General features: G+C 37.8%; 1 protein-coding gene across 1 annotated transcript in view; it reads left to right on the forward strand.

The window, feature by feature from the left end:
- Nucleotides 1–24,382, forward strand: part of MYBPC3 (myosin binding protein C3) — a 64,416-nt gene that overhangs the window by 26,013 nt on the left and 14,021 nt on the right. The window contains exons 13-27 of the mRNA XM_055716971.1: nt 95–97; nt 544–668; nt 1,269–1,374; nt 5,342–5,508; nt 5,890–6,055; nt 6,966–7,072; nt 7,393–7,422; nt 7,579–7,715; nt 9,154–9,231; nt 10,495–10,654; nt 11,717–11,821; nt 15,353–15,541; nt 17,652–17,786; nt 18,961–19,128; nt 20,416–20,504. Coding sequence (XP_055572946.1) covers nt 95–97; nt 544–668; nt 1,269–1,374; nt 5,342–5,508; nt 5,890–6,055; nt 6,966–7,072; nt 7,393–7,422; nt 7,579–7,715; nt 9,154–9,231; nt 10,495–10,654; nt 11,717–11,821; nt 15,353–15,541; nt 17,652–17,786; nt 18,961–19,128; nt 20,416–20,504 — 1,765 coding nt within the window. The remainder of the gene's footprint in view (nt 1–94; nt 98–543; nt 669–1,268; nt 1,375–5,341; nt 5,509–5,889; nt 6,056–6,965; nt 7,073–7,392; nt 7,423–7,578; nt 7,716–9,153; nt 9,232–10,494; nt 10,655–11,716; nt 11,822–15,352; nt 15,542–17,651; nt 17,787–18,960; nt 19,129–20,415; nt 20,505–24,382) is intronic.

The raw sequence follows: 24,382 nt of genomic DNA on the forward strand, positions 1-24,382 counted from the left end.
TGGATCGTTTTGCTGTTCTCATGAATTTCTCTTTTTCTTCCCTCTGCTCTGTGTATCTACATGTGGAACTGGATGCTTACATCTACCTACTTAGCAAGTAAGTTCTCAGATTATATTCTGATCTTTATGCGTATATCCAGGGTTCAAAATTACTTTCTCATGATACGGGATATACTTCAGTGTAGCTTGTTTGTAAAACAAATTTTAAGTGATTTTACAGTGAGGCCATGACAAAGCATTTTTAATGGTAGTCAGGTTTGTTGTATGGCTACATGTTAGAAAAGCATCTAAAACCAGTCACAGGAGTTTGTACATCTCACACGTGTATCAAGATTTCACCCTAATTTCCTACGCTAGTTTTTCAAACACTACTGCTGCCCACCGCACTGGGTCAGGGATATATGGCTGGAGTCACAAAAAAAACCCTTGTCACTGAAGTCAGATAAAAAAAGTAGGAACCTTTTTCTCTGCCAGGCAGGGGAAGAGTGTGACTGGGTCCAAAAGAGTTGCTGCCTGATAATTACATTTATATTCTCTTTTCAGATATATTTTTGAGGCAGTTGGGAATAAGAGAATACTGACCATAAACCACTGCTCCCTGGCCGACGATGCAGCCTACGAATGTGTGGTGGGGGAGGAGAAGAGCTTCACAGAATTATTCGTAAAAGGTGAGCAATGAAGATCTCCCCTAGCATTTAGCTTTAAATTACTGTCATCTCTGCTCTCAGATTAGTTAATCTCATAGGAAAGGAAATTCTCAAACATATGAACAAATTCTGACTTTCAAGTACATCTTTTTTTTTTACAGTTAAATGAAGGAAAATTTTCCTATAGCTGCAGCTAAGAAAGCACAGGAAAACAGCACAGTGAGAACTACCGTTAATTCTCATTTAGAAAGTGATCTAAGTCTTCCCAATAATGGGGCTAGAAACTTTCAAAGTTTGATTCCACTCAAGATAAACATGTGCCTCAAACTCTACAAGCAGATCAAGTAGTACAGAGAACTAATGCCTCCAGTTTAGAATTTCAGAATAGATATGAGAACTGATTAATCCTGTGTTTCTATTCTGTCTCATGAAGCAAAACCCAAAAGGTCATTTGATAACATTGATAATGTGATGTGGCACAGTAAATGTTAGGATCCAACACAGAGAGCATCACTGTGTATTTGGCCAGGGGTTCTTCCTGTGGAGTGCAGAGCGGTGAAATATACCTCTGGTATTCGGTCTTTCAGAATGTTGTTTTAATGAAGGTCTCTTCATTTCCAGAGCCTCCGATCCTGATCACCCACCCACTGGAGGACCAGATGGTGATGGTTGGAGAGAGGGTGGAGTTTGAGTGTGAAGTGTCTGAGGAAGGAGCTACTGTGAAATGGTAAGGTAATAGAAAGGGGGGGGGGGGGGGGGGGGGGGAGGGGCAGGGAACCCACAACACAACAACATGAAAGCATCTCTCTTCACTGGACAATCTAAGACCATAGTTTGTGGACAAAAGCTGTGGAATAAAAAGGAAAGTGGCATTCTACGTAACTGTTTTCAGGAAAAGATTGATTCTCCTCCTATAAGTATAGATATTTTATAATGTCTCTAGAATCTCTTGTTCAGTGCTTACAGGATGCTACTGACTGTATTGAGCTGTTAAGTTTTCTGAACAGGTGACAGCAATATCTAACTATTGCCCAGACTAAACAGATCTGTATTGAGAGGAGTTTGCTGTACTTCTGGGCTTCTCAACTACAGTGAGGTGTGCATTTCTTTTTTTAAAGTGTTTTTTCTTAGGTAAAACGTAAGTGTCTCTTGAAACAGAGAGGGAAGGTCATTGACTTATTTTAACATATCTGTTGTGGCGATCCTGCAAAGTCAGTCATTATGCATACGCAGCGAGCAGGATTACGATGATAAACATTTAGACCATAGAGACCTTTTTGTTGGGCATTCCAGCTGAGCGGAAGCTGGAAGGTTCACGCTACCCGGGCAGGCACAGCAGGCAGTGCTCACATACCAGGTCTTACACACACTGTTCTCACTTCATTTCTCTACCAGATGAAATTCTCTTGTGCTTGTTAACAGCTTCAGGCACATGGTTATCAACTGTTCCCACAATGCCCATTACATTCCTGGAAAGTGCCAACCACTCATCTGCTCTCCCAAAGGAAGGAACTGAGAATTTAAATAGAGCCCAAGAGCTAGTTCAGCATATGCATTACACTGTTGAAGCCACATGTACAGACACACACATGCTATTGTTCAGGAACTGCTTACAGACGCCTGGTCACAAGAGATGGTGACAACCAGATCTGTCCCTCTCAGAGCACAGTGCAGCTGCCGCACTTTGATCCTATGCCTTTGAACAACTCCCATACATCTTGCAGAGCTGGTATATGTGGGATGAGCATTTGGTGTGACAAGGGCAAACCTGCAGCTGTCTCAGCCTGAAATGCAGCAAGTGGTCAGAGAAACTCTTCAAAACATAGCAACAGAAAACTGAGCAGTTAGACATTTACACCGTATTTTACTGCTTTTATCACGTGAGACTCAGTCAATGCTCTTTGGCAACAGAGGGAGTCTTTTGGACAATGGAGAGATGAGTCCAGAGAAAACATGAAACACAATATGGAGAAAGAAATCCAGTTTTATGGCTCATTAGGGAAATAATCAACAGTTTAAGGCAAGTAACAGGCACTAACAGGGCACCTGTTATAGCTCTTGTACCCTTTAAACCTGGCACATAAAATCACAAGCACATGAACAAAAGCCATTACGTGACTTGCACAAGACAGAAATAAGGCCTAGAGCCTCTTAGGCATGGCCATCAGACTAGGGCTTGCAGAAGGGTCTCTTCATAGTAATCAGGAAACAATGTTTGCCTGAACACCCAGAAAGGTCTTACGTTATTATTATGAAGTACTAGAGAATAGTTATTTCTGAACTTCAGATGGTCTTGGAAATAATGTAATTCTTGAAGACAAAGATTTAATAAAATACATAGTTTTGACCTGATATTTCCATCTCTGAATGCTGGATGTGTCATCTTATCAGCTCCTAATGAAAGCAAAGTATTGTAACATAATAACAACAATAAATCTATGTGTCCCCATTATCACATAGTGCCTACATCAGTGATATCTCAGAACACATTAACAAATTTATCCTTAGAACTGAAACAGGAAAGCATTTCCAGAGAAAAGAGGTGTTTCATGGCAAAGTTGAGAGCAGATATTTGATCTTGCAAATGTTCAGGACTGATAGAATAAACCATGGCTGACCTACATATTATTGCACTAGTTCTGCTTCAAGTGTGAGGCTGGACCAGATGACCTACAGTGGTCTTTAAACCAACACTTCTACGGTTCTATAAAATCCTCCACTTACATTTCATTATAAGTAGATTCCCCTACCTCATTGTCCTCGTTACCAAAGGAAGTGTCTGTAACATTACCTTCTATGAAATTTTTCACTTTTCACTGCAGCAGAGTATTATTTTAAGCCAAATGGTATCTGGCAGTTCTTTTTTGAGGTTTACAGTTTTATCATTCCACTATTTGTCAGTACCCCCCTCTGCAAACTTTCTACTCACATACAGCATTCAGCAATGTGCTAGTCAGTAAAACAAAGTGAAATGCACTATTCCCTTCCCAGGGATTTAAGACACTGGTCATTGCAAAAGTCCGTTTTCATTATTTAGACAAGATTTCAAGAAATCTCTCTCTTACCAATAGCTGAATATAACACTCAGATATCTTTCATGAGCCACATGGCAAAATAAATCACCAAAAAATAGATTTAAAAGTTCAACTTTAGAACACTAGCCACAGTGCACGTGCCTGGTTTTGCCACAGCAGCATGCTGCACTTCGGGATTACAGTCCATTCTCAGCAGCTCAGCAAATGTTCACACATTGCATTGTAGCACTTGTTCCAGAACTAATCTGCATGAATGAGAATATCAGCCTCAGGAGAGCATCTTGCACATGGCCTCAGACCCCTTGTCACTCAGCAAACAGAGGAAACATCATCCTGACATAACACTACGCACTGTGTTTCACATGGTTGTTACAGGCATCCTCTGTTTCCTCCCTTACTAGTAGTGTAGTTCTGTGGTCTGGTAGGGAGGCCTGTGTTTTTCTAAACCACTTGTTGATTCCAATATGCTGTGCTGTAAAGGACAGTTAGGGGGGATGCAGCTGCAGCAGGTACGTACATCTAAATCACAAGTTTTAAGATTCCTGTCTCTGCTGTGAAGTTTTGATCGTGTGACTCACTTCAGCAGACTAAGAGGCAAAAGGTTTTCTTGCATACATCTACCCAGAAATTTGAGCTATAGTATTTTAATTAGTCCCAAAGTGGCATTTCAGTTTGCTATCCTGTAAGATCATTTGTTATTGGTTACCAGTGGATATTCAGCTTAAGGGAAGTAATACAAGATAGAAAGAAAATTCTTACTTCGTTAAAAGCAGATCATCTTTTCTATTTCTTTTTCCACATAAGTAAATATCAAAGAGAAAACTTTTTTCATTTACAAACTGCAGCAGTATTCAAGTAACATAATATAAATATATTAAAATAATAATGAAAAAAATTATATCAAAGGAGTAAGTCAACGAAATTGCAACTTATTTTCTTATAGCTTGTTGAAGTTATTTAGGATAAGGATCAGGAAATCTTTAAAACATTTTATGTATTTTTGTGTGACCTTGACTGAACAGCATGAATCCTCTCTGCTCGTTTCCCTTTATGACAATTGAAAATTACAATAATTAAATTTCCTGCAAGGCTGAAAAGTGAAGCTTAATTTAGTAATGTCTTAAATGTACCACAGCATCTTTGAATGGAAAGGGTAACAAAATCCAAAATACATCTTCATTTAAATCCATCCTAAAATTTTCTTCTTTCACTGATGCCCACAAACCATGAATTTGTAACAATTATAATTCACATCAGGAAAATTAAGACTTTTAAGTCATTTCCCAGAAAGTCCCTTTTACTTTATGTCAGCTTTTAAGATAGTAAATTCCCTGCTGGTGAAGTGTGTCTTCATCCCTGTATCTTCTACAGAAAGGAATATATTTTCATGTTTACCTGTAGCATAGAAATAATAATAATAAAGTACTTCCTTGTGAGTGAACTCTCTTGAACCAGAGGTTCAAGCGAAGATTAACGGTCAAACTAGAAGCGTTCCAGGCGTGCTTCCAATAACGTTTGTGCAATGGTCTCTTTTGCTAACCTGAAATGCTACAAAGATTGGATTTATCTTGTGTCTTCCAATCTCTAGTAACATCGAGCTGAGTCTTACTCTCCTCTCCCAACCACAGAAAAATGACTCAACGCTATTTGGCATTGCAGGGAAAAGGACGGGATTGAGCTGACACGGGAAGAGACATTCAAATACCGATTCAAGAAAGATGGAAAGAAGCAATATCTGATTATTAATGAGACATCCAAGGAGGACAGTGGACACTACACGGTGAAGACCAATGGTGGGGTATCAGTCGCTGAACTAATCGTACAAGGTAGGCACAGGTAATATTACAGAACCAGAGAAGCTGAGAAATGAAAACAGGCCGAAGGTAACCTTCTCTAGGATAGGGCACAGGAGTAGCATAATCCCCATGCCAGGGGAAACAGCAACTTAATAAGGGGCATAAGGTTTGATAATAAAGGCCTCAAGAACTCAGACCTGCGTGCTGGATGTAATAGATACTCTGATAACAACAGGTGCTTAGCTATCAATCCTGTTAAAGCCCTGCACGCTGTGGATTTCCCTTCATATTTCACTCTTCCACAAACAGCTTGCTCAGCCCTAGCCCTTTCTATTCAGTAAATCCACACCATTTACTTACAGAGCTATTCCGATTTTTTGATGTGTGTATCGATTATTCTCACAATATCAGAGAAAAAGCTGGAAGTTTATCAGAGCATCGCAGACCTGACAGTGAAGGCACGCGACCAGGCAGTCTTCAAGTGTGAAGTTTCTGATGAAAACGTGAAAGGAATCTGGTTGAAAAATGGGAAGGAGGTGGTCCCAGATGAAAGGATAAAGATCTCTCATATCGGCAGGTAAATCTTGTTTCAGAAATCAGGTACAGTCTTGGGTACTGCATTACAATCCACAGGAACTAGTATCTCAGGGGATAGGAATATAAAATAAGACTTCATCCTGGCTCCAGCTAGAAGGAAAATAAGTTTAAAGCCTTCTCATATGCAATCGACATAGTCACAGACTTGCTTTGGTATGCATGCAGTCTTTCAGTGTTGGTACGTTTTGCATGTATGGCAGCAGAATGGCATATCAGCAGAATTCATTCTTTCCTTGGTATTCAATCTAGAAAACACCTTGTTGATAACTTTAAAATTAGAAGTAGTATTTAGACAGATTAAGATAGCACATATGCAGAAACCCCTTCACGAAAACGAGCGTTTATATTAACGCATACAGTTGTGCAATTCTGTGCTCAGGTTTCTTCGCAGTTTAACTACTACTGAAAATGGAGACCAAGGAAATTCAAAAGATACATAAACATTACATGTTAGGTAAAGCTGTCCTTGGTATTCCTTTTCTGTATTGTTTTGAATTTACAGTACTACAGGGATGGAGCATTAATTTTTAGCTTATTTTTCCAGAATTTATTGCAGTCACAATCTGATGAAATGAAACCAGTCAGCAGCGTTACAACTGCCCTTGTAAGGGGAAAGGACTGGACTAAAGCAGAGAAATTGCTTCCTCTGTTCACACTAGAGGATGCATTTACCTTGATAAGAAAAATCCATTCATATGCTGACATGGATTTGCTTCAATACTGAAAGTACAGCAGTCTACAGTCCTGGTGGTTGTTGACTTGATGGTAGGGCAAGGGGAGAAGAAACAGCAGTGTCTGTTAATATCCTATAGCCTGCATCTTGTCTTGTGAGATAGTACGGTTTCTCCTGGAGAGGTAAGGGAGTGGACTATATTTGTTCACGTTTCCAGAATCCATAAGCTAACTATTGAGGACGTAACACCAGATGACGAGGCTGATTATTCCTTCATCCCTCAGGGATTTGCTTACAACCTTTCAGCCAAGCTCCAGTTTTTGGGTAAGTTATCTTCAGAATAAGTCATGGGAATTCCAGAGATATAAAATTATGGCATTAATCATAGTCATACCAGGAAAAAGCACACAATCTCTTTCCTGATACTTCAACATAAGCAACATTGCTTTTCCCTGTTATGTTGTGTTATCATTATCACGTTGTTTTACAGAGCTTAGTTTCCAGTTTGAGTTAATCTGTTGATGTTTATGCCTTATGAGGTTTTAATGATGAACAGTTTTAACATTACTTTGTGGGTGTAGATGCTATGTAAATTCTGTTTTCTGATCTGTTTCTCCTATTCCTTCCCCCACTTTCTTCCCCAGAGGTCAAGATTGATTTTGTACCAAGAGAAGGTAAGAACAGTGGTCATTATTTATATGCAAGTAAACATGCTTTCAACAGCAAAGCAAGCAAAGTATTTTCATTTTTAATGTATGACTCTTCACCTTTTTTTCCATACAGAATACTCAAACTATATTTAAAACTTATTTTCTCTGCCTTTTCTATAGAACCTCCCAAAATCCACCTTGACTGTCTGGGCCAGTCCCCTGACACTATTGTCGTGGTGGCTGGGAACAAATTGAGACTGGATGTTCCCATATCAGGAGATCCAACACCCACTGTCATCTGGCAGAAAGTAAACAAGGTAATGCATAACCCAGCACAACAACTGAGGCAAGGAAGGCACAATTAATTTACAATTCTTAGTTAAAAGTATTTTCATCTTGCTTCTATTTTTCTTAAAATCCCCAGGAAAAAAAATATGTATCTGCAATGCAGCTGTTTGGGATTTAGCTCTTTTTGTGAGAGCCGTCCTGAACTGTTCTTTTCCTGAACCGTTCCAAAAGAAGGGGCTGAGTACATATGAGTAGACATTTGTATATGCAGACAGTAAGATACCATACACATTTATTCACTTCCTACCTCAGAGAAAAAGAAATAAGTGATGAGTCATCTCCATCACCTTCACCTGACAGGATGGACATGTTCTGGAGATGGCAGCTTCTTTTTTAATCTTTCTCAAGAATTCTACAGTCAGAAGAAAATATCTTCTTAGCAGACCACTGGGGTAAAACTATTTGGGATAGTGAAAATAGATAACACTTGGTATTTACCTTATCACGAAAAGAATTTAGAAGCTAGACACAAACTGTGAGCTTCCTTTCTGGCTATATCAGAACATCCCCACCCCCACCATCTGCAGGCTCATGAGCTATAACTAGCACAAAGCACAGAAATACTTTGCATAATATTGTACAGCATCATTACACTTCCCATAGGTGTGGATATAGACAATATACCATTGCAAATTAATTTCCCCAATCTCATTTCTTCGTAATCCTGTTGCATTCTTTGTTCAGGTTAGCATATTTAACAACAGTTAGGACTTTTTTTTCTGCAATGCAGAATTAGTATGGGAACAAAAAAGCCATTTGTCTCTTTTGGGAACCAAGAGAAATTGACTTTTCTCATACACAAGCTTCTCTGACAAAATTATATCAGTGGTGACGGGATATCAGACAACCTCTATACAGTGGTATTTCTGAGGTATGAGGTCTCTATGTGTTAAAGAAGCCAGTCTTGATTTGAAAGATGTATAACATATACTTACTAATGAAATCCTAAACAAACAGTAGCACAGCTTCAGAATATACTGTTTGATGTTACAGACCTGACTATATTTCTGCGTGCTAAAACATCTAAATCAACTTACTATCCCGTTGTTACAAAAAGAAGTAATCCTTATTTTCATAGTTAGACAAGATGAGTAACTAGTACCACATCCCGTTACAATTCTACTGCAGGAATGTCATGTATCTTTAAGCTGTAAATTTGGTTTTGCTGACTTATCCTCCCCTTAACTCACTGCAATCTGATACATCTGTTTCCTTTTCTGCTTTTTACATTTGCATAGTTTATTTCCTTTCCAGGTTAGCTTGCCGCCTCACTTTGCTCTTTGCTTTCATCACACCTCCATACTGAACCCCCTGCTTACAAACCTATGGACCGCTCTGTCTTACAGAAACAGCTTTACTGTTCTGCTCAGACTTCGCTTACTTTCTGGCATTTCTTTGCTTATCTAGAAAAGCAACCTTGTTCGAAGCAATGATGATTCCATGACTCCCTCAGAAAACAGCAGTGATACAAATACTGATAGTAAGGTAAGTTGCTTATGATTTATGCAGACACACAAATATGCATAGCATCTTCCAGATAAAAGGTCACATTCAGAACGAAATAAAATTGAAGTCAATAGATATTAAAACTGGTGGAGCAAATAGCACATCAGGCCCAGCATCCTGCCTCACAAAGGTAATTACCAAACACTTTGAATGGGCACAAGAGATCTGGTGAATAATTTTGGAGTAAGATGCTGATCAAGGAAATATTTTTAATCACTGCCACGTGGTAGATTGATTAAGAGGAATCAAAGCAGTTATTTGAAAACTCTTCTAAATGTACTTACAAATATTTATCTCTTTTTTTTCCTCCCCTCACTAACCTGTAAGCTTCAATAATAACTAGAGGGAAAAAAAACCTAGGGCAAAATCTTACAGGACACTGGAAAAGATGACAATGGATCAAGAGAGTGACTATATGCACAACACAGTGAAAGAGGATTTTCCACAAGTTTCTATTTTTTCCAGAAGTCTCCATTTTTTTCATAAATACTCTTTATTTTAATAGTCAAAAATACATTTATTACGCAGCAATAAACCTTTCTCAGGGATAGGGTTCTGCTGTATTCATCACTCTTCAGGCGCATATGCTTTCTAATAGTTCCTCTTCTAACTCTAAGATAAGCAGACACATGAAGGAAGAAATGTGTTATAAGTGTACAGCAAAGTTGTGTTCATTATGTTTAGACCTCAGCTCAGCGAAGAGTAAGAAGTAACCTATATGACACTGAGTGACAGAAATCACAGGGATGCCATTAAAAGTTACAAGAAACATGGTAATTATTTTAGAGGGAAATTGTTCAAGTCTATGCTATCTGATGCCAAATGTAGATACTGTTGATCAGGAAGGTTTGCTCAATCATTTAAATTTGCAAAACTTCTTGAATTTACATAGCACCCAACTGTTATCCATGAAACTCTTTACATCGGTACTAGCAGCTATCCCAAGCAGGAATTTGTGGAAGTACTGATTAATGTCATTGAAACATAACTGGGCATGTGTAACTAGCAATGAATCTTAACAAGCTACAGACTTTCAGAGCCAATTTCCCCAAATGTTTTTTATGTCAGCCACTTAGTCTATATTTTCTCTTCTGCATACAAGTAGAACTTGAAAAACCTTGTAACTTTTCAATAATTTTTATAATGTTCAATGACTTGAAGATTTTCACCAGCTTACACACTAGGCTCATCAGACTATCCCAGCAAAACTTACAGTGACTTTGTTACTTTCACCGCCCACAGCTTCTGTTTGAGTCTGAAGGCAGAGTTCGTGTGGAGATGCATGAAGATCACTGTGTTTTCATCATTGAAGGAGCAGAAAAGGAGGATGAGGGTGTATACAGAGTTATAGTTAAGAATCCAGTGGGAGAGGATAAGGCTGATATCACAGTCAAAGTTATCGGTAAGTGAAGGAAGGAAACAACCAGAGTATGAGAGCATCTTGAGTTCACTGAAACCCACCCTCCTCAGACTGAGGCAGCTTCTGATTTTCAGTTTAGAAAAACTGAAAAGGGTCATAAAGGCAGGAATACTAGCAATCACAAAGTTTAGCAGAAGGCAACTACCTGTGAAAAACACTTCTGTCAAGAGGTAAGAGAACAACTCCCAGCTGAAATCTATGTACTCCCTTATGTATTTCCAATTTCAAGTGATCCTATCATTTTATAAATGACATTCCATTCTGAGGTATATGATTCATGCTTGTCTGAGATAAAAAAAATTCTTGCCATTTTGTTGTGGTTTATGTTTTCAAGCAAAGATCACCTTATTCTATAAGCAGTAAATGGTTAATAGAATAGAGACATCATGATTCTGATATAAACAGATTGCCACTACAAATCACAGAACAGCAGGTGGAATATGATTTAGAGTTATTAATTTTTATAACATTTTTCATATTTAACTGTTTATACCCTGCCACACATGTGACAAAGGGTCAGCTTATAAGCAAACTCGGAAATAATAAAAGAAAGTTACTTTCAGCTACAGTATTAAAATTCAGAATTCACTGCTTAGGTGAATAATAAGTTTCTTTTCATCTTTTATAAATCCTAAATCAGGACATTTGCCACTAATATCTCCAAATAAAATATGAGACATGTCACCATTATATTCTATATAAAGTTAATTCTAGAGAAAATAGGAAACCCTGGAGCAAGCCTTTTCTTACAGAACAGTGTCACCTTGTTACCATACATTTTTTTGTGCAAAAAGCTGATTATTCAGCTCCCTTGTCCTTTCCAGACACGATCAATGGTGTTTAAAGGAAAACCAACCTAACACAGAAGCACCAAAGAGCAAGATTCACTTTAGAATAAGATAATACATCCTCAGTTGTACCCACTATTGCCGACAGAGCTGTATCAATATGATAAAGAAAAAGCATTAAAGAAACCTATTTAATTGACTTGTATACAGAAACTGAAACAGTAACAACTCTCATTCATTCTCACACTTTCTTCAGATGTTCCTGACCCTCCAGAAGCTCCCAAGATCAGCAACATTGGAGAAGATTACTGTACTGTGCAGTGGCAACCCCCCAAGTACGATGGTGGGCAACCAGTACTTGGTAAGAAGTACCAAAATACAGTCCCCAGCAACCTTGCCTGTATTTTTTTGTTGGTTCTTTACAACGGCACAGGATTCTCCGTTTACTCTAGGGAAGGCTGACCCTCCACAGCTAACACAGCAAACATTCCAACTAGGTTCTGGCCCTGCAATTTTAGGGAGAGGGTGCCCCCTACCAGCACAATCTGAATCAGACAAACGCTTCCAAAAAAAGCACAAGAAGGTGATACCAAAAATAGTTTATGCTAAACATTTTCATTCAAGACTGAAATTGTAGATCAACCTTTGGACCTACCTAGGGATACCAGCACAGATCTGTGGCCACCTCAGTCAGCAACTCCAGTCGTTTGCAACCTCAACCGCTTACACATTACATCTATTTTCTTTTAGAAAGCGACTTCATAATTCTGCTCCACATACAACCACACACCACTGCTCACAAAACACTTTTCAATCATTTTAATGACCTTAAAATCTGTAGTAAAAACCTAGAGGCCATAGTTACCATGCAATACAGGAAATAAGCAGAAGTAATCAAGAATATCTCTGATACCAATTTAAGTTCTCTGCAGAGCATGGTGGTTTCTAGATAAAACTCCCTAGGATCCTAGGAAAAAAGTCAAAATAATGTAGGGTCTTGGCCAATTTTAGGGAGAAATTTCTCTGGACTCCAAATCTAGCCATTCGTTTAATGAAGATCACCAGAATTTGAGTTTCTTTTCAAAGAAATACAATGAAAGCTATATGGGATGCCAGGGCTAGAAGTGTTCTAAAACTCTTTTAACCCCCTGCATAGTATCTGGAAGAGAGAAGTTTGTATTTGCTTTTGGATACTTGGGGTTTATTCACTTCCACAAGAATAAAGTAACCTCATTTACTTCAACAGAAGTTATCTGTGGAGGAATAAACAAGATACTACTGGGCCAGCCCTTTGTGGTTTCATCTGTTCTGGCAGGAAGCAAGCAAGTCAACAATTCAAACTTATGTGCAAAGATATGTACCAATAGCTGTCCCATCACCACAGCCCACCCACACACACCCCATTTACTAGGCAAAGCACATGATTTTGTTTTGTATAGTTTTCAGGACACATACTTTGAAAGTTCTTTATTTTGTTTTCACAGAATGACACTGTTAACGTTCCACTAACTCTTCGCACTACATGAGGAGGTTTCTTCAGTTAGCACAAGGACTGTACTACTAGTAGAGCTAGAACAAAACATCTGGAGGAAAAAAAGCCCAGATGCAGCACTATCCATTCAAACTTTTAAAAGCAAGTTAAAAAGGCAGGGGAAAGAGACATACGCATTCTTATGTCTTCATATTGTTACAGATGGCATTGTAGGCAGTCTGCTACAGTCTTTATTAGCTATATCCAATATAGAAAAGAAATTCACACTCCATCTTCACTGTTACACAAATGGGGTCTCATATACTTTTTGTATTACTAAAGCAGTATCTTTATCTATCATACATCTGTGCATTTGGGGAAATAATCTGCTTTACCAAATGTCACCAATAGTCCCAGTATGGTCTTTTTTTAAAAAATTCCAATTCTGATCTGCCACAATGAAGAAGCATCTCAGTTCTGACAGGAAACTATGGTTATCTAAAATTGCAGAAAACCAGAAACTGAGTTGCTGAAACCCCTCCCAGTCTCACAGACCCTGGTGGAGAAAAAAAAAAAAAAGAAAAAAAAAAAAAAAAGAGGAACATGTCAAAGGAACCATAGGTTCTTTGCTTACAGCATTAACCCTGCTTAAAAGCTACTGAAAACAAGCATGCCAGGAGTAACTTTATACATTAGAAGTAATGATACAACCTTTCAGCTCACCACCACTTGTTTCCCAAAACATTCTATAGACTCCCATACTCTTTTTGAAGTTCAGTGTAGGCAGGAAAGGCTGCTGATGCATGGTGTCTGTGCTATAGCATGTCAACAAACATGCCTGTCATGCTCCATCCCCCATTAGACACTGTGAATCAACTTCCCAGGTACACCAAAGGGACACCTGCAAGTTGATAGCCACGACCTTTGTGAGCAGCAGGGATTGAATCACCAGCACACACTGCTCGATTCATAAATCTTTACAATGTATTTGTTATAGACTTACATTATTGTAGCTGACCACTGTTACAGATTTATCCTCTGTAGACTATGGTAGAAACAGACATACATTACATAAAAATACACTGAATAGTGATTAACACATACCATGTATTTTCTGATTATTCACTCCCTAGTTCAAGATTAACAGCTTTGAGAACAAGTTCTGTTTAAAAGAAGTCTTTGAGAACAAGTTCTGTTTAAAAAAAGTCTTTGAGAACAAGTTCTGTTTAAAAAAAGTCTATATGCATCACATCCAGGCGTACTATCTGCAACACAGAAGCAGCAGAAATTTAACATAGCTAGATGGAAAGAAAGCATCGATAACTTGTAGCATGTCACTGGAAAATAATGTATACAAACATTTCCAATGGGATATACAGCCATTCTCCGTATTAAGGACCAAGAATCACAGATTCCACTCCCAGTTTTGGGAAATCAGAGTTTAAAAGATGAACTGATAACCCAGCCTGACTTAGTCATTCTGAAAAACAGCACAATAGTTTGGGAAAGGCTGTGGATATTGAGGGGGTGAGGGAGGTGCATTAAAGACCTGGATTCTGGGCTGGGCATACAGACTACATCTAAGCTATAATACAGATTTGTTCTGCAGTGCATCCAGCTCTCTTGGTTCTCTGTAATCATACAGAGCATCTGTATTCACTTTCCTTCCCAAGGGAATCTAAGCAAGAAAAACTGTGTGTGGCCAGGACTTGCTCCACTCCACCATGGGACTGAAGCAGAGGTGGGATCTTCGCTGTCTGGGAAGCACGCCACAATTCCACCACTTGGCAATAGACACAGAGATCTAACTTCAGTTCTTTAATAAATCATATATAAATAATAAAAAAGAAAAAAACCACACACACAAAAATAAGTGTTCTTCCAACTAATTTTTTTGCTTTGGGAATTATGCTGTTAGTGAAGATCAGTGAATTGCAGCAGAATATAAACTCTGTCTCATCTTACACATTTCAAGGCAATTTCTCTTTCACTGTGGAATTTCTGTGGAAATGCTCTGTCTTGTTTCTTTGCTGTTAGGAGTGAATGCTCCACCATTCTCACCAGAGAGGAATTACTATTTAAACCAGATCTGTTGTATCTATTTTGCATACATCTAAATGCCTTGATAGTAGCGTACAGCATGCAAAATGTGCTTAAAGCCTAATACCAGACATAGAAAATTCTAAATAACTTCTACTCTGAAAAGTATAATTGTTCAGGTAAGAACGTCAGATAGAAGGAAAGTAATGCAAAAGGAAACTGTAGGAAAATACCAAAGCTTCAAACAGTTCAGTTATACACAATAATTCTGAATCACATTTGGCTCTTTCATGCCATTGGGTGGAAAAAAATAGGTGATTTTATTTTTTCCTGTGATAATAATTTGCAGTTCTATTACATCATAAGAGCTATCCTTTTCAGGCTATATTTTGGAGAGAAAGAAGAAGAAGAGCTATCGATGGATGAGACTGAACTTTGACCTTTTAAAAGAGCTAACCTACGAAGCCAAGCGAATGATTGAAGGAGTAGTTTATGAGATGCGGGTTTATGCTGTGAATTCTATTGGTATGTCCCGGCCAAGTCCTGCATCACAACCCTTCATGCCAATTGGTAAGTTTTACCACACTCTATGTTATTTTAGGACAAAACCAAGACAGGACAATTTTTACCTCTTCTCTTCAACTGCCCTTATACCTAAAAAAGAATGTCTTAGGAAAGAGGCCATCAACAGACGGTCTCTATGTTCTACAACTGGCAACTCTATATTCTGTATTTATTCAACATTCTATAATTATTCTACAAGATGGCTACTCTCTATTTAATCAACCTTTTCCTTTGCAATCTTCCTCTTCTCTGTCTCTATTCCCCTTCCTGAGAAGCACAGAGGTTCCAGTTTCATGAAATTGCTGATGAATTTTTAGCTGTTATAATTAGAAGTGTGAGAGGCAAGCTGGATCTGGAAAGGAGGAGAGCTAATTGACAGAAATTTCCCTGTCCCTCTCAGCTTCTGCCATTCCCTTATGGGTGCAAATATCACAGTATCCCACCCAAGTACTCCCTTAATCCTGGCCCTCTCCACAGCTAAAAGGATAGCTGATTAAGAAAATATTTGAGGAATGATTTTCTATAAATAATCCTTCCCAACACAGCAGTGCAGTGTCTCCTGCAGTTCCTGAGCAAGGAGCAAGCTAAAGGAGTCCTCAGGAAGCCTGCCTGCTAAGAGCTTTAGGAAGAAGACCCAAAAAAATACAAACAGCTGGAGACTGAAATGACTAGAGTTGCTGAATCTACAAGTATCAGTGATGGGGGACAGTCTGCTGAAGGAAATAATATGAAAGCAGATGATGCAGTGAAGGGGTCAGAAGGAAAGGATGAACTGCAAGAAGGGTCTCTTAACTCTGGATTTCACACACACAACGGCTGGTCTGCAACAAAAGAGGACAAACAAAAGCCATCAAGCGGAGCTACTGAAAATAAAGGTCCACAGTTTTCATGGGATAGGCAGAGTTTTACTTGATTAAGGACAAAGTTCACACTTACTGCTTCAGAGAACAGGTTTGGGGTTTTGACTGTGTACTGTGTGGCTGTGTATGCTCCCAAATGCCTTCGCCTCCTGGGTGCTGTTCACAGTCCTTGCTGCCATTTCAATATGAAAATTTTTGACACAGCTACAGGAAGGAAACTGGGTGATATTTTTTTCATATTTTTTTTTTTATAACAACTTTGGGAACTAAGATCAATTTCCACCAGTTGCACAGTTTATAAACCTGTACTTAACTTACTTTATTAAATATTTCTAATACATAAAATCTGTTATGTGCATTCAAAAGATATTCAGCTTATAATGCATATACACAGAGTATGCCAAACATACATTTATTTAACATGATTGCCATGTATACTAACTTTTACATTCAGCACTCTAAGTGTTATCTTGAAAAAGTTACCATTGTTTGCTTTTTAGAATCTATGATTTCACAGTAGCATTTGTATCTGTTTGGAATTCTCCAGTAAGGGCTTTTCTTGATGGTTTTTTAATTAGTAGACAACAGTCATGCTTCAGAAGACCAAATTTAGCTAGTGTTCTTTCTGAACTATGGATTTCAAAAGAGCCATGACACGTTCTGAAAAGATATAAAATAGCTGTATCTAACTGAAACAAAAACTTTTCAGCCCCAAAATATTTTTCTCAGGCATGTCTCTATTGCAAATGTGCAAATCAGAACTAGTGTTTCTGTAAACACATAAACCTAACTTTTGGTCATTTTTCTGCACAGTTAGAGGGAAGTGAGTGAAATGAAATTTTGCCACCGATTAATTTGGTCCTCTGATACTGTACATTTTGTCTAATTACAATCAGGGTGTAAGAACAGCATAAAAATTTTACATATTTTTATTCCTAGACTTTTTTGCAGACTCCTACTGATAATTTCACTCCCTTCTACAACTCTTCTTTTTTCATTGGCTTTTACTTATAAGGGAGCATATGTAACTAGGAACTACTTTAACTTCCTATTCCCCTCCCCATTGTAAGAACCTTATACTGCACTTCTATTAAATGAAGTATTAGGCGTTACATTTTACAATCGAGCTTCAGCTAATTTTTATTAAAACAGACAGTGGTAGATAATTCAGCTGTTAATCACTTGTTCTATTGCCTTTGAATTCTCACAGTTATATTGCTATTTCTCAGAATTTACTTCTATGTATTTCCTTATAGCTCCTCCAAGTGAACCAACCCACTTTACAGTAGAAGATGTTTCTGACAGCACTGTTGCCTTGAAGTGGAGACCCCCTGAGCGTATTGGAGCTGGGGGATTAGATGGTTATATCGTGGAATACTGCAAAGATGGATGTAAGTAAGCATGAGGACTCAGCAGCAGCAAGTGAACGTTATCAAAATACTGTTTCAATAGCTCCACTGCAATATCTCAGTAAATTAACCATATCCAGTATCACTAAATTTGAACTCTAATCTATGACTAACAACCATCACCAGATTACTATGACGTGACTGTAAAACCACAAGTCACATCAACCATAACACAACCCTCACAATCATCATAAACTTTAGTGTAGAAAAATACTAGTGCTGTTCCACAGTCTCTACTATACTTTATAGAGCATTCACAAACCGCATATTTCTTAAAGCCAATAAAACAACATGACCGTAACAACATCAGTCAATCTTTCAAGTAACTTACCTTAGCTCATTTAGTACTTGTGGTCTGGGAAGAGTGTAACTGTACCATATCCACAACATTCAACTTACTGTGATGCTACAATATAACATTTGTGTCAAAAACCCAACAAATGTATCACTTCAGTCATGAAATCTTCTCTGACACTAAGTTCAATTGCCACATAACCTAAACTAGGGGGTTTACAGGGTATGATTTATCCAGAATTAGTTTATAGTCTTTAATGAGATATCATCACAGAATTACCAGAATCCCTATGTCATCATCATAGAGTAATGATGTTATCAGTCATACTTCCGTGTCATTAGAATAACTAAGGAAGCCCTAGAATTCTGTTCTACAGTCTCAATTAAGAAGTTAATAAATCCCAACAGTTGTGTGCTCTATTATTGTTTTCAGCATATGTGGCTCTCACCCATCTGTTTGGACACCCACAGGAGACACGCTTATTCCAAGAAAAATTAAATTAAGGCCTCACTTTCTTGCTAAAAATAGTTCCAAAATTCCCCCTACCCCCCACTAATGAAAATAAATTTAGAGAAGCCATGCAGCTCTAAGCTCCATAAAATGGGACATCAGAGGAACTACCCAAAGATGTCTCACTTGACCTTAGCTGTTTTGAATAACAAAGTGTACATATTCCTTAACTCCATGTGTAAACACACCTTCTAGATCCAGAGTTCTTTCTCCACGTTAGTTTATGCCCTTTTAAGTGTAGTATTGCATGTTAAATTCATTTTACCCTAACACAAATTTACTTTCAATTATAGAAAAGGCATCAGTTTGGAAAAAAAATATTATTACAATAAGCAAATCCTGTACTTGCAGCTACAGAATGGATTCCAGCTCTTCCTGGCCTAACTGAGCGCACATCTGCACTGATCAAAGACCTGGTGACAGGAGACAAACTTCACTTCCGTATAAAGGCTATAAACGTGGCTGGTGAAAGCGGGGCAGCAATCATCAAAGAGCCTGTTACCGTTCAAGAGATCCTGCGTGAGTATCTAGACTGAATAAATCTTACTTGTCTATTTCTTCTGGTCAAAATTTTGCTTTCTGAGTATAACACCCAACTTTGACTAGGTGCCTGATACATTCCGGTTCTAAGAACATTACTATACTGCCCGGGTCTTGCATTTCTAAAGCATAGCTCTTAAAACAAAATCCTACTTGTTACTTTCAAAATATGGGTATTTTACCTCTTGTAAATAGCACTGTCACCCTTTATGAGACACTTTTTTTAGTTTTAGCTCTGTGCTGGAAAAGCTGTTAAATTACAGCAAAATGACCGCAGTGGCTATGGCAAGAGATCACTTTAAATAAAAGCCAGTTATCTATACTTGATTATCCTAGGTTATTAATTAACATCCTGTGTATCACCTAACAGCAGTAGATTATAAGTCATTTGACTGGAGTCCAAAAGATCTTTAGCTGCTAACAGTGGATTCCTCAGCCTTGACTCACACAACACGTCTGCCAGCCTCTCACTGACAGTAAAATGACTGTGTAAATGAAACAAAGCTGTAATGTATCTCCAAACCAAATGGACATTAAGACAGATACTCCAACTGTATTGTTAAGAAATACTTTCTGTAAATGACTAGGAAAAGAATAAAGAACACATGGAGAACATAAAAAGCTTTCCAATGAGGTAAAGCAGGGACTAGATGAAAAAACATGCACTAAAGTCCTCATTTTGTTGGTGAAGAGTAAACTGCTACAATGAGACTCCACTCCTTCCACCTCATAGAAAGAATTATAATTGAATGATTGTAAAAAAAGTAAAGGAAATCCATTGATCAATCTGCTTTCAAAGTCCGTAAGTATCTCCAAATGGCAATTTACAAGGAGCTGCAGTAGCAACAGATTAATCAGTCTATAACCACTCTTTTACTCCAATACACTGTTGTCTCATCCTTTCTATAGAACTGATAAAGTTCTCCAAAGAAACAAAGTCCACACAGAAGGCTCACATCCAAGGGAAGTCACCCAGATCTGGCAGTTCAGATGCAACAGTTTCATAAATCCTGCTGTCATTGAAACCTGCTCAGTTGTAAATACGTAACTGAGATTTGCAACTAAATTTGTATCTAACAGTCAAATATATTTGAAATTACTTAGAGAATTAGTTACTCCCCACCTATATAAACAGTGTTTGCACAATTTTCTTATGCTTACAAGTATCCAAGCCTCTCCTCTTTGGTGTTTTGTCTTATTCGACCTATAAGTAATATTACAAATTATCTAAAACTTTCTATTTAATGTACTAATGCTTAACTGCAGAGCGTCCCAAAATCTGGTTGCCACGCCATCTCAGACAGACTCTGGTGAAGAAAGTAGGAGAGACAATCAATATTGTGATCCCTTTTCAGGTATGTATCAGTTTCTACTGTGTCACGGTTATTTGTCATTACTTACCTAGAGTAGTTTCCCCTTATGTGAGTTCCCATTCCTTCACTGCTTAAGTAGTATTACATAATGTGTAGCTGATGATTTAAAAAAAAAAAAAAAACACACAAAAAACACACCACGCTCAAACATTAAAGGAAGGAGGAAAAAAAATCGTCACTCTTTCAGTCACAATTTTATTTTTTTTTTTTTTTTTACAATCAAAGTTTCTTACATAAATCCTCCTTTTGGGGAAAAAGTACTGTAAGTAAACACAAGCCTGTTCTTACTTATTGACCACAGGATGCATCTTAAAGAAAGCAGTACACGTAAGCATAAAAACTCAACCAACTACTTTTCTGGAGCCAAGGTACATGATGTTACCAGGCAACTTCTTTGTCAGAAGTGGTATGTTCATTTCTAAAAGGCTGACTACAAAAAAGAGTTTGTACATAAACAATCAGCCCTATATACAGAATCTCTGCATATAGAAAGAATAGCTTGGGTATTACTGTATGTGAGCTCAAGGTGTAAAAACACACAGCATTCCAAGGATTATCAAAAGTGTATGCATGTAACTACACATGCTGCTATGGCATGTGCAAAACTGCTAAAATATACACACAGGCTGACCTAACCAGTTACCCCGTCTTTGCATTTTCTACAGCTGTGTAAGCAACTATAATGACCTTCTGTAAAACACCACATGTATTTTCTCAGATGCAAGACTATAATATTAATGCAGTGCAAGTATTAGTGTGTGAAAGGAAAAGGCTTTCTGAGTGAGACACAGGAAAAATTGTAAATTAAGATTCTGGTTCTGACAGAGATATCCTCAGTAATAATAAATATATCATTTAATCTAATCCTCATTCATAATTTGAATAAACTAAAATCTCTTTGCTGTCCAGGGTAGACACTTATGAAAATGTAATCACTTCTATTAGTGAAAAGCTTTGAAATTGTCATGTAAAAGATGGTGGAGATAGGCAAAACATTTTTTCAGCAAGGGAGACATATGCACACATGGCCTATATTCTTTTTTGGTTTGGGTAATACCAACGAGGGGATCTACATAAGAGCAAAACCTATGTAAAATACAATATACATGTCTTTTGCCCTGTGGTTACTGGGTTACATGAAAAGTTGGGTGGTTTTTTTTTTCACAAAGATGTATCTAACCAGTAAACAGTTGCAAACCAATACATGGAGGAACTGCCTTGAATTGCATGCTTGTACTGCTTGGACACCACATGCTTATTTTTTTCTTTCATGTTTCTTATCTCCAAAATTGCTAAAATGGCCCCTTCACTGAGGTCTAGCCACATGCAAAGTTCAAGATTTTACACCTGATATTTCTGAGTTCTGTAAGTCTTTAAAAACATTATGTAAACAGATACTTTTACTGCTTTTATGTCCGAGTTGAAGAAAGTTTGCAGAAAATTGACAAGCTGTCCCACAAGCAGAGGAACAGATAAAGTTAAAACATTTTATAGGTATGTGTCTTATGTCCCCTATATCACTATCTTCCCAGCATAATAACCCCCCTCTTTTGCTTAGAGCAGCCTCATGGTGATATTCCCAGAGATTTGCCTGTTCCTTGCCCTACTCCCCTCCGTAGTCCTAGCTGACATCTCCTCCGCTCCCCAGGCCAGGGAAAGTACATGTAGCAACTAATCCTGAGCTTCACTTATCCTGCCTGATCATTCAGCCGTTGCCAAACAAAAGAGATAAGGACCAAGTCTTCCCCGACTTTTCCTCAAGTAGAGGCACTAACTGAGGTTTTGGTATCTCACCCTGTCATTATTCATAAAACTGTACTAAGCTCATCTTAGAGATTTCCAGTACACTGCCAGATTTAGCCAAAATGAACTAACTGATTCAAAAGTTGAGCAGCTGACTGACAGTTGAAATCATGTGCTGGTATAAACTCTTGCATTCTAAGAGGTAAGGCTAATAAAAAAAAAAATCCACCAAACTTTAGCCTGAGAACAAAACCAGGGGATTTTAATTAAGAGGTATTTGAGTGAATTATGTTCATAATAGTGTTGAATTGCAGCTATAGCTGTAATTCTTAATACTGCAAAAGCTATTTGGAATGCACAAAACTGAGGATCTTTCAAAAAAAGCAAAGCAAAAAGAACATTTCACTTCACATTTTGAAAAGGTTTAAATCACTGACAATTTCTATCGAAGGAAATAATCTAAGTAGGTATGATTGCAATCTTCAAGTTACAAAAATGATATAAGAGAAAATACATAAATACTGGAATTATGTGAACCCTGAGCTAGGGAACACAAGCAGGTAGAATACTAACTAAACTAATTAAAGTGTCAGTCAATGTCTTACACTATTTACAGTTTCTGTGCAACCCTGCCAGTGACCTCTGTGGTGACTACTATATCATTTAACACTGAAATTCTATTAAATACCTTGTCAAGGTATCCTGGGCTAAATGCTATTTTCAAGCCTATTCAAATCTGTACATTAAAATGCACAGAAAAGAACAAGTACAACGTTACTACTAACTCCTTCTGTTAAGTGCACTAAGCAGGTGGGACATTCTGCCGAAAGGAAGGGAGTGAACACATTCTTGTTTTAAAATAAACTACATGGGCACATGATTGAAGGGATATTATGTGCTATTAGTGGATTAAATTCACATAATTACTAAGCAGTTTTCTTGCCCATCATATATGTGTGAACATCTAAAAGCACTTAAATCAGGTCTCCCCTGGCAGTAAACTCCCTGAAGTTTCTCTGATGTGTTATTTACACGTTGTCAGTCACTGTTCTCTCTCAGATTACCTATTACACATTGCAGAAATCCAATCCTCTGAGAGATGTATTAGGAACATGCTTTCTATCTGTTTATGCTTTTCACAGTCTATAAATATAAGTAGTATATGAAAACCAATCCTTGGAACACTTGCAATCTTCCACTGGCACTCATAACACCTCAAAAAAGGAGGTGCTGTGAGTGCACATATCTGATCAACCACACTAGCACAGCAGCAGCAAAGCTTGATTTACAGTCAAGATACTTCTTACGATAAAGATGATGTGAGAAACCATAGCATTCATTTTTGCCAAAATACTTAGAGCCAGATCCTCAATTCCCCTCATTCCTCAATCCATCAAGAACTATTAAATCTTGTAATCAGTCTGAAAACCTAGCCAAGTATTTGTCCTGACACATTATTAGAAATTTAAATAAGATTTCCATATAATTATACCATATTAAGTAGATTATTTTCAGTTTGAAAGCATTCCCCTAGCCAAAACTTTCAAGCAAAATCCTTCTATCATTTTGAAAGAGACACACTAGTGGAAAGTAAAATAGAGTGAATTCTTGTAAAGTTCACCAGTAATTAGACAGGATATAGAAAAAAAACCCAAAACAACCACACAACAACAAAACCCACATCCTTTTACTTGTTCAAGTATTCCTACTATACCTTCCAGCTGAAGAAGAGAAGCTATGTCTTCCTTTAACAGGTTTTTGTAAAGGTTCTATGAAATGAGACCAGAGTAAAGGTACATTAGAACTGAACAAAATAATCTTGCATCTAATATTTCAGAGCTACAGGCCTGAGGTGACTATACCCTTGGCAGAAAGCAGTAAGAAAATCAGTTACAAGATGGGGAAAACGGAAGATCCAAAAACATTGCTCATTCAGAGTTTATTGTTAGGCCCGATGTAAAATCAGTTACAATACATCTGACTATTCAGATGTCAGAGAAAAGAACAAGTACTAAAGAACAGTGATTTCTAGGTGTTTTAGAAGTCCTTTAAGCGTAATCTTGGCCTGACTCTTATAAAACAATTTTTTTTCTAATACCACAGAAAAATTATGCTGC

Source organism: Falco cherrug, chromosome 7 (genome assembly GCF_023634085.1).
Source record: "Falco cherrug isolate bFalChe1 chromosome 7, bFalChe1.pri, whole genome shotgun sequence".
In the NCBI taxonomy this organism is placed as follows: Eukaryota; Metazoa; Chordata; class Aves; order Falconiformes; family Falconidae; genus Falco; species Falco cherrug.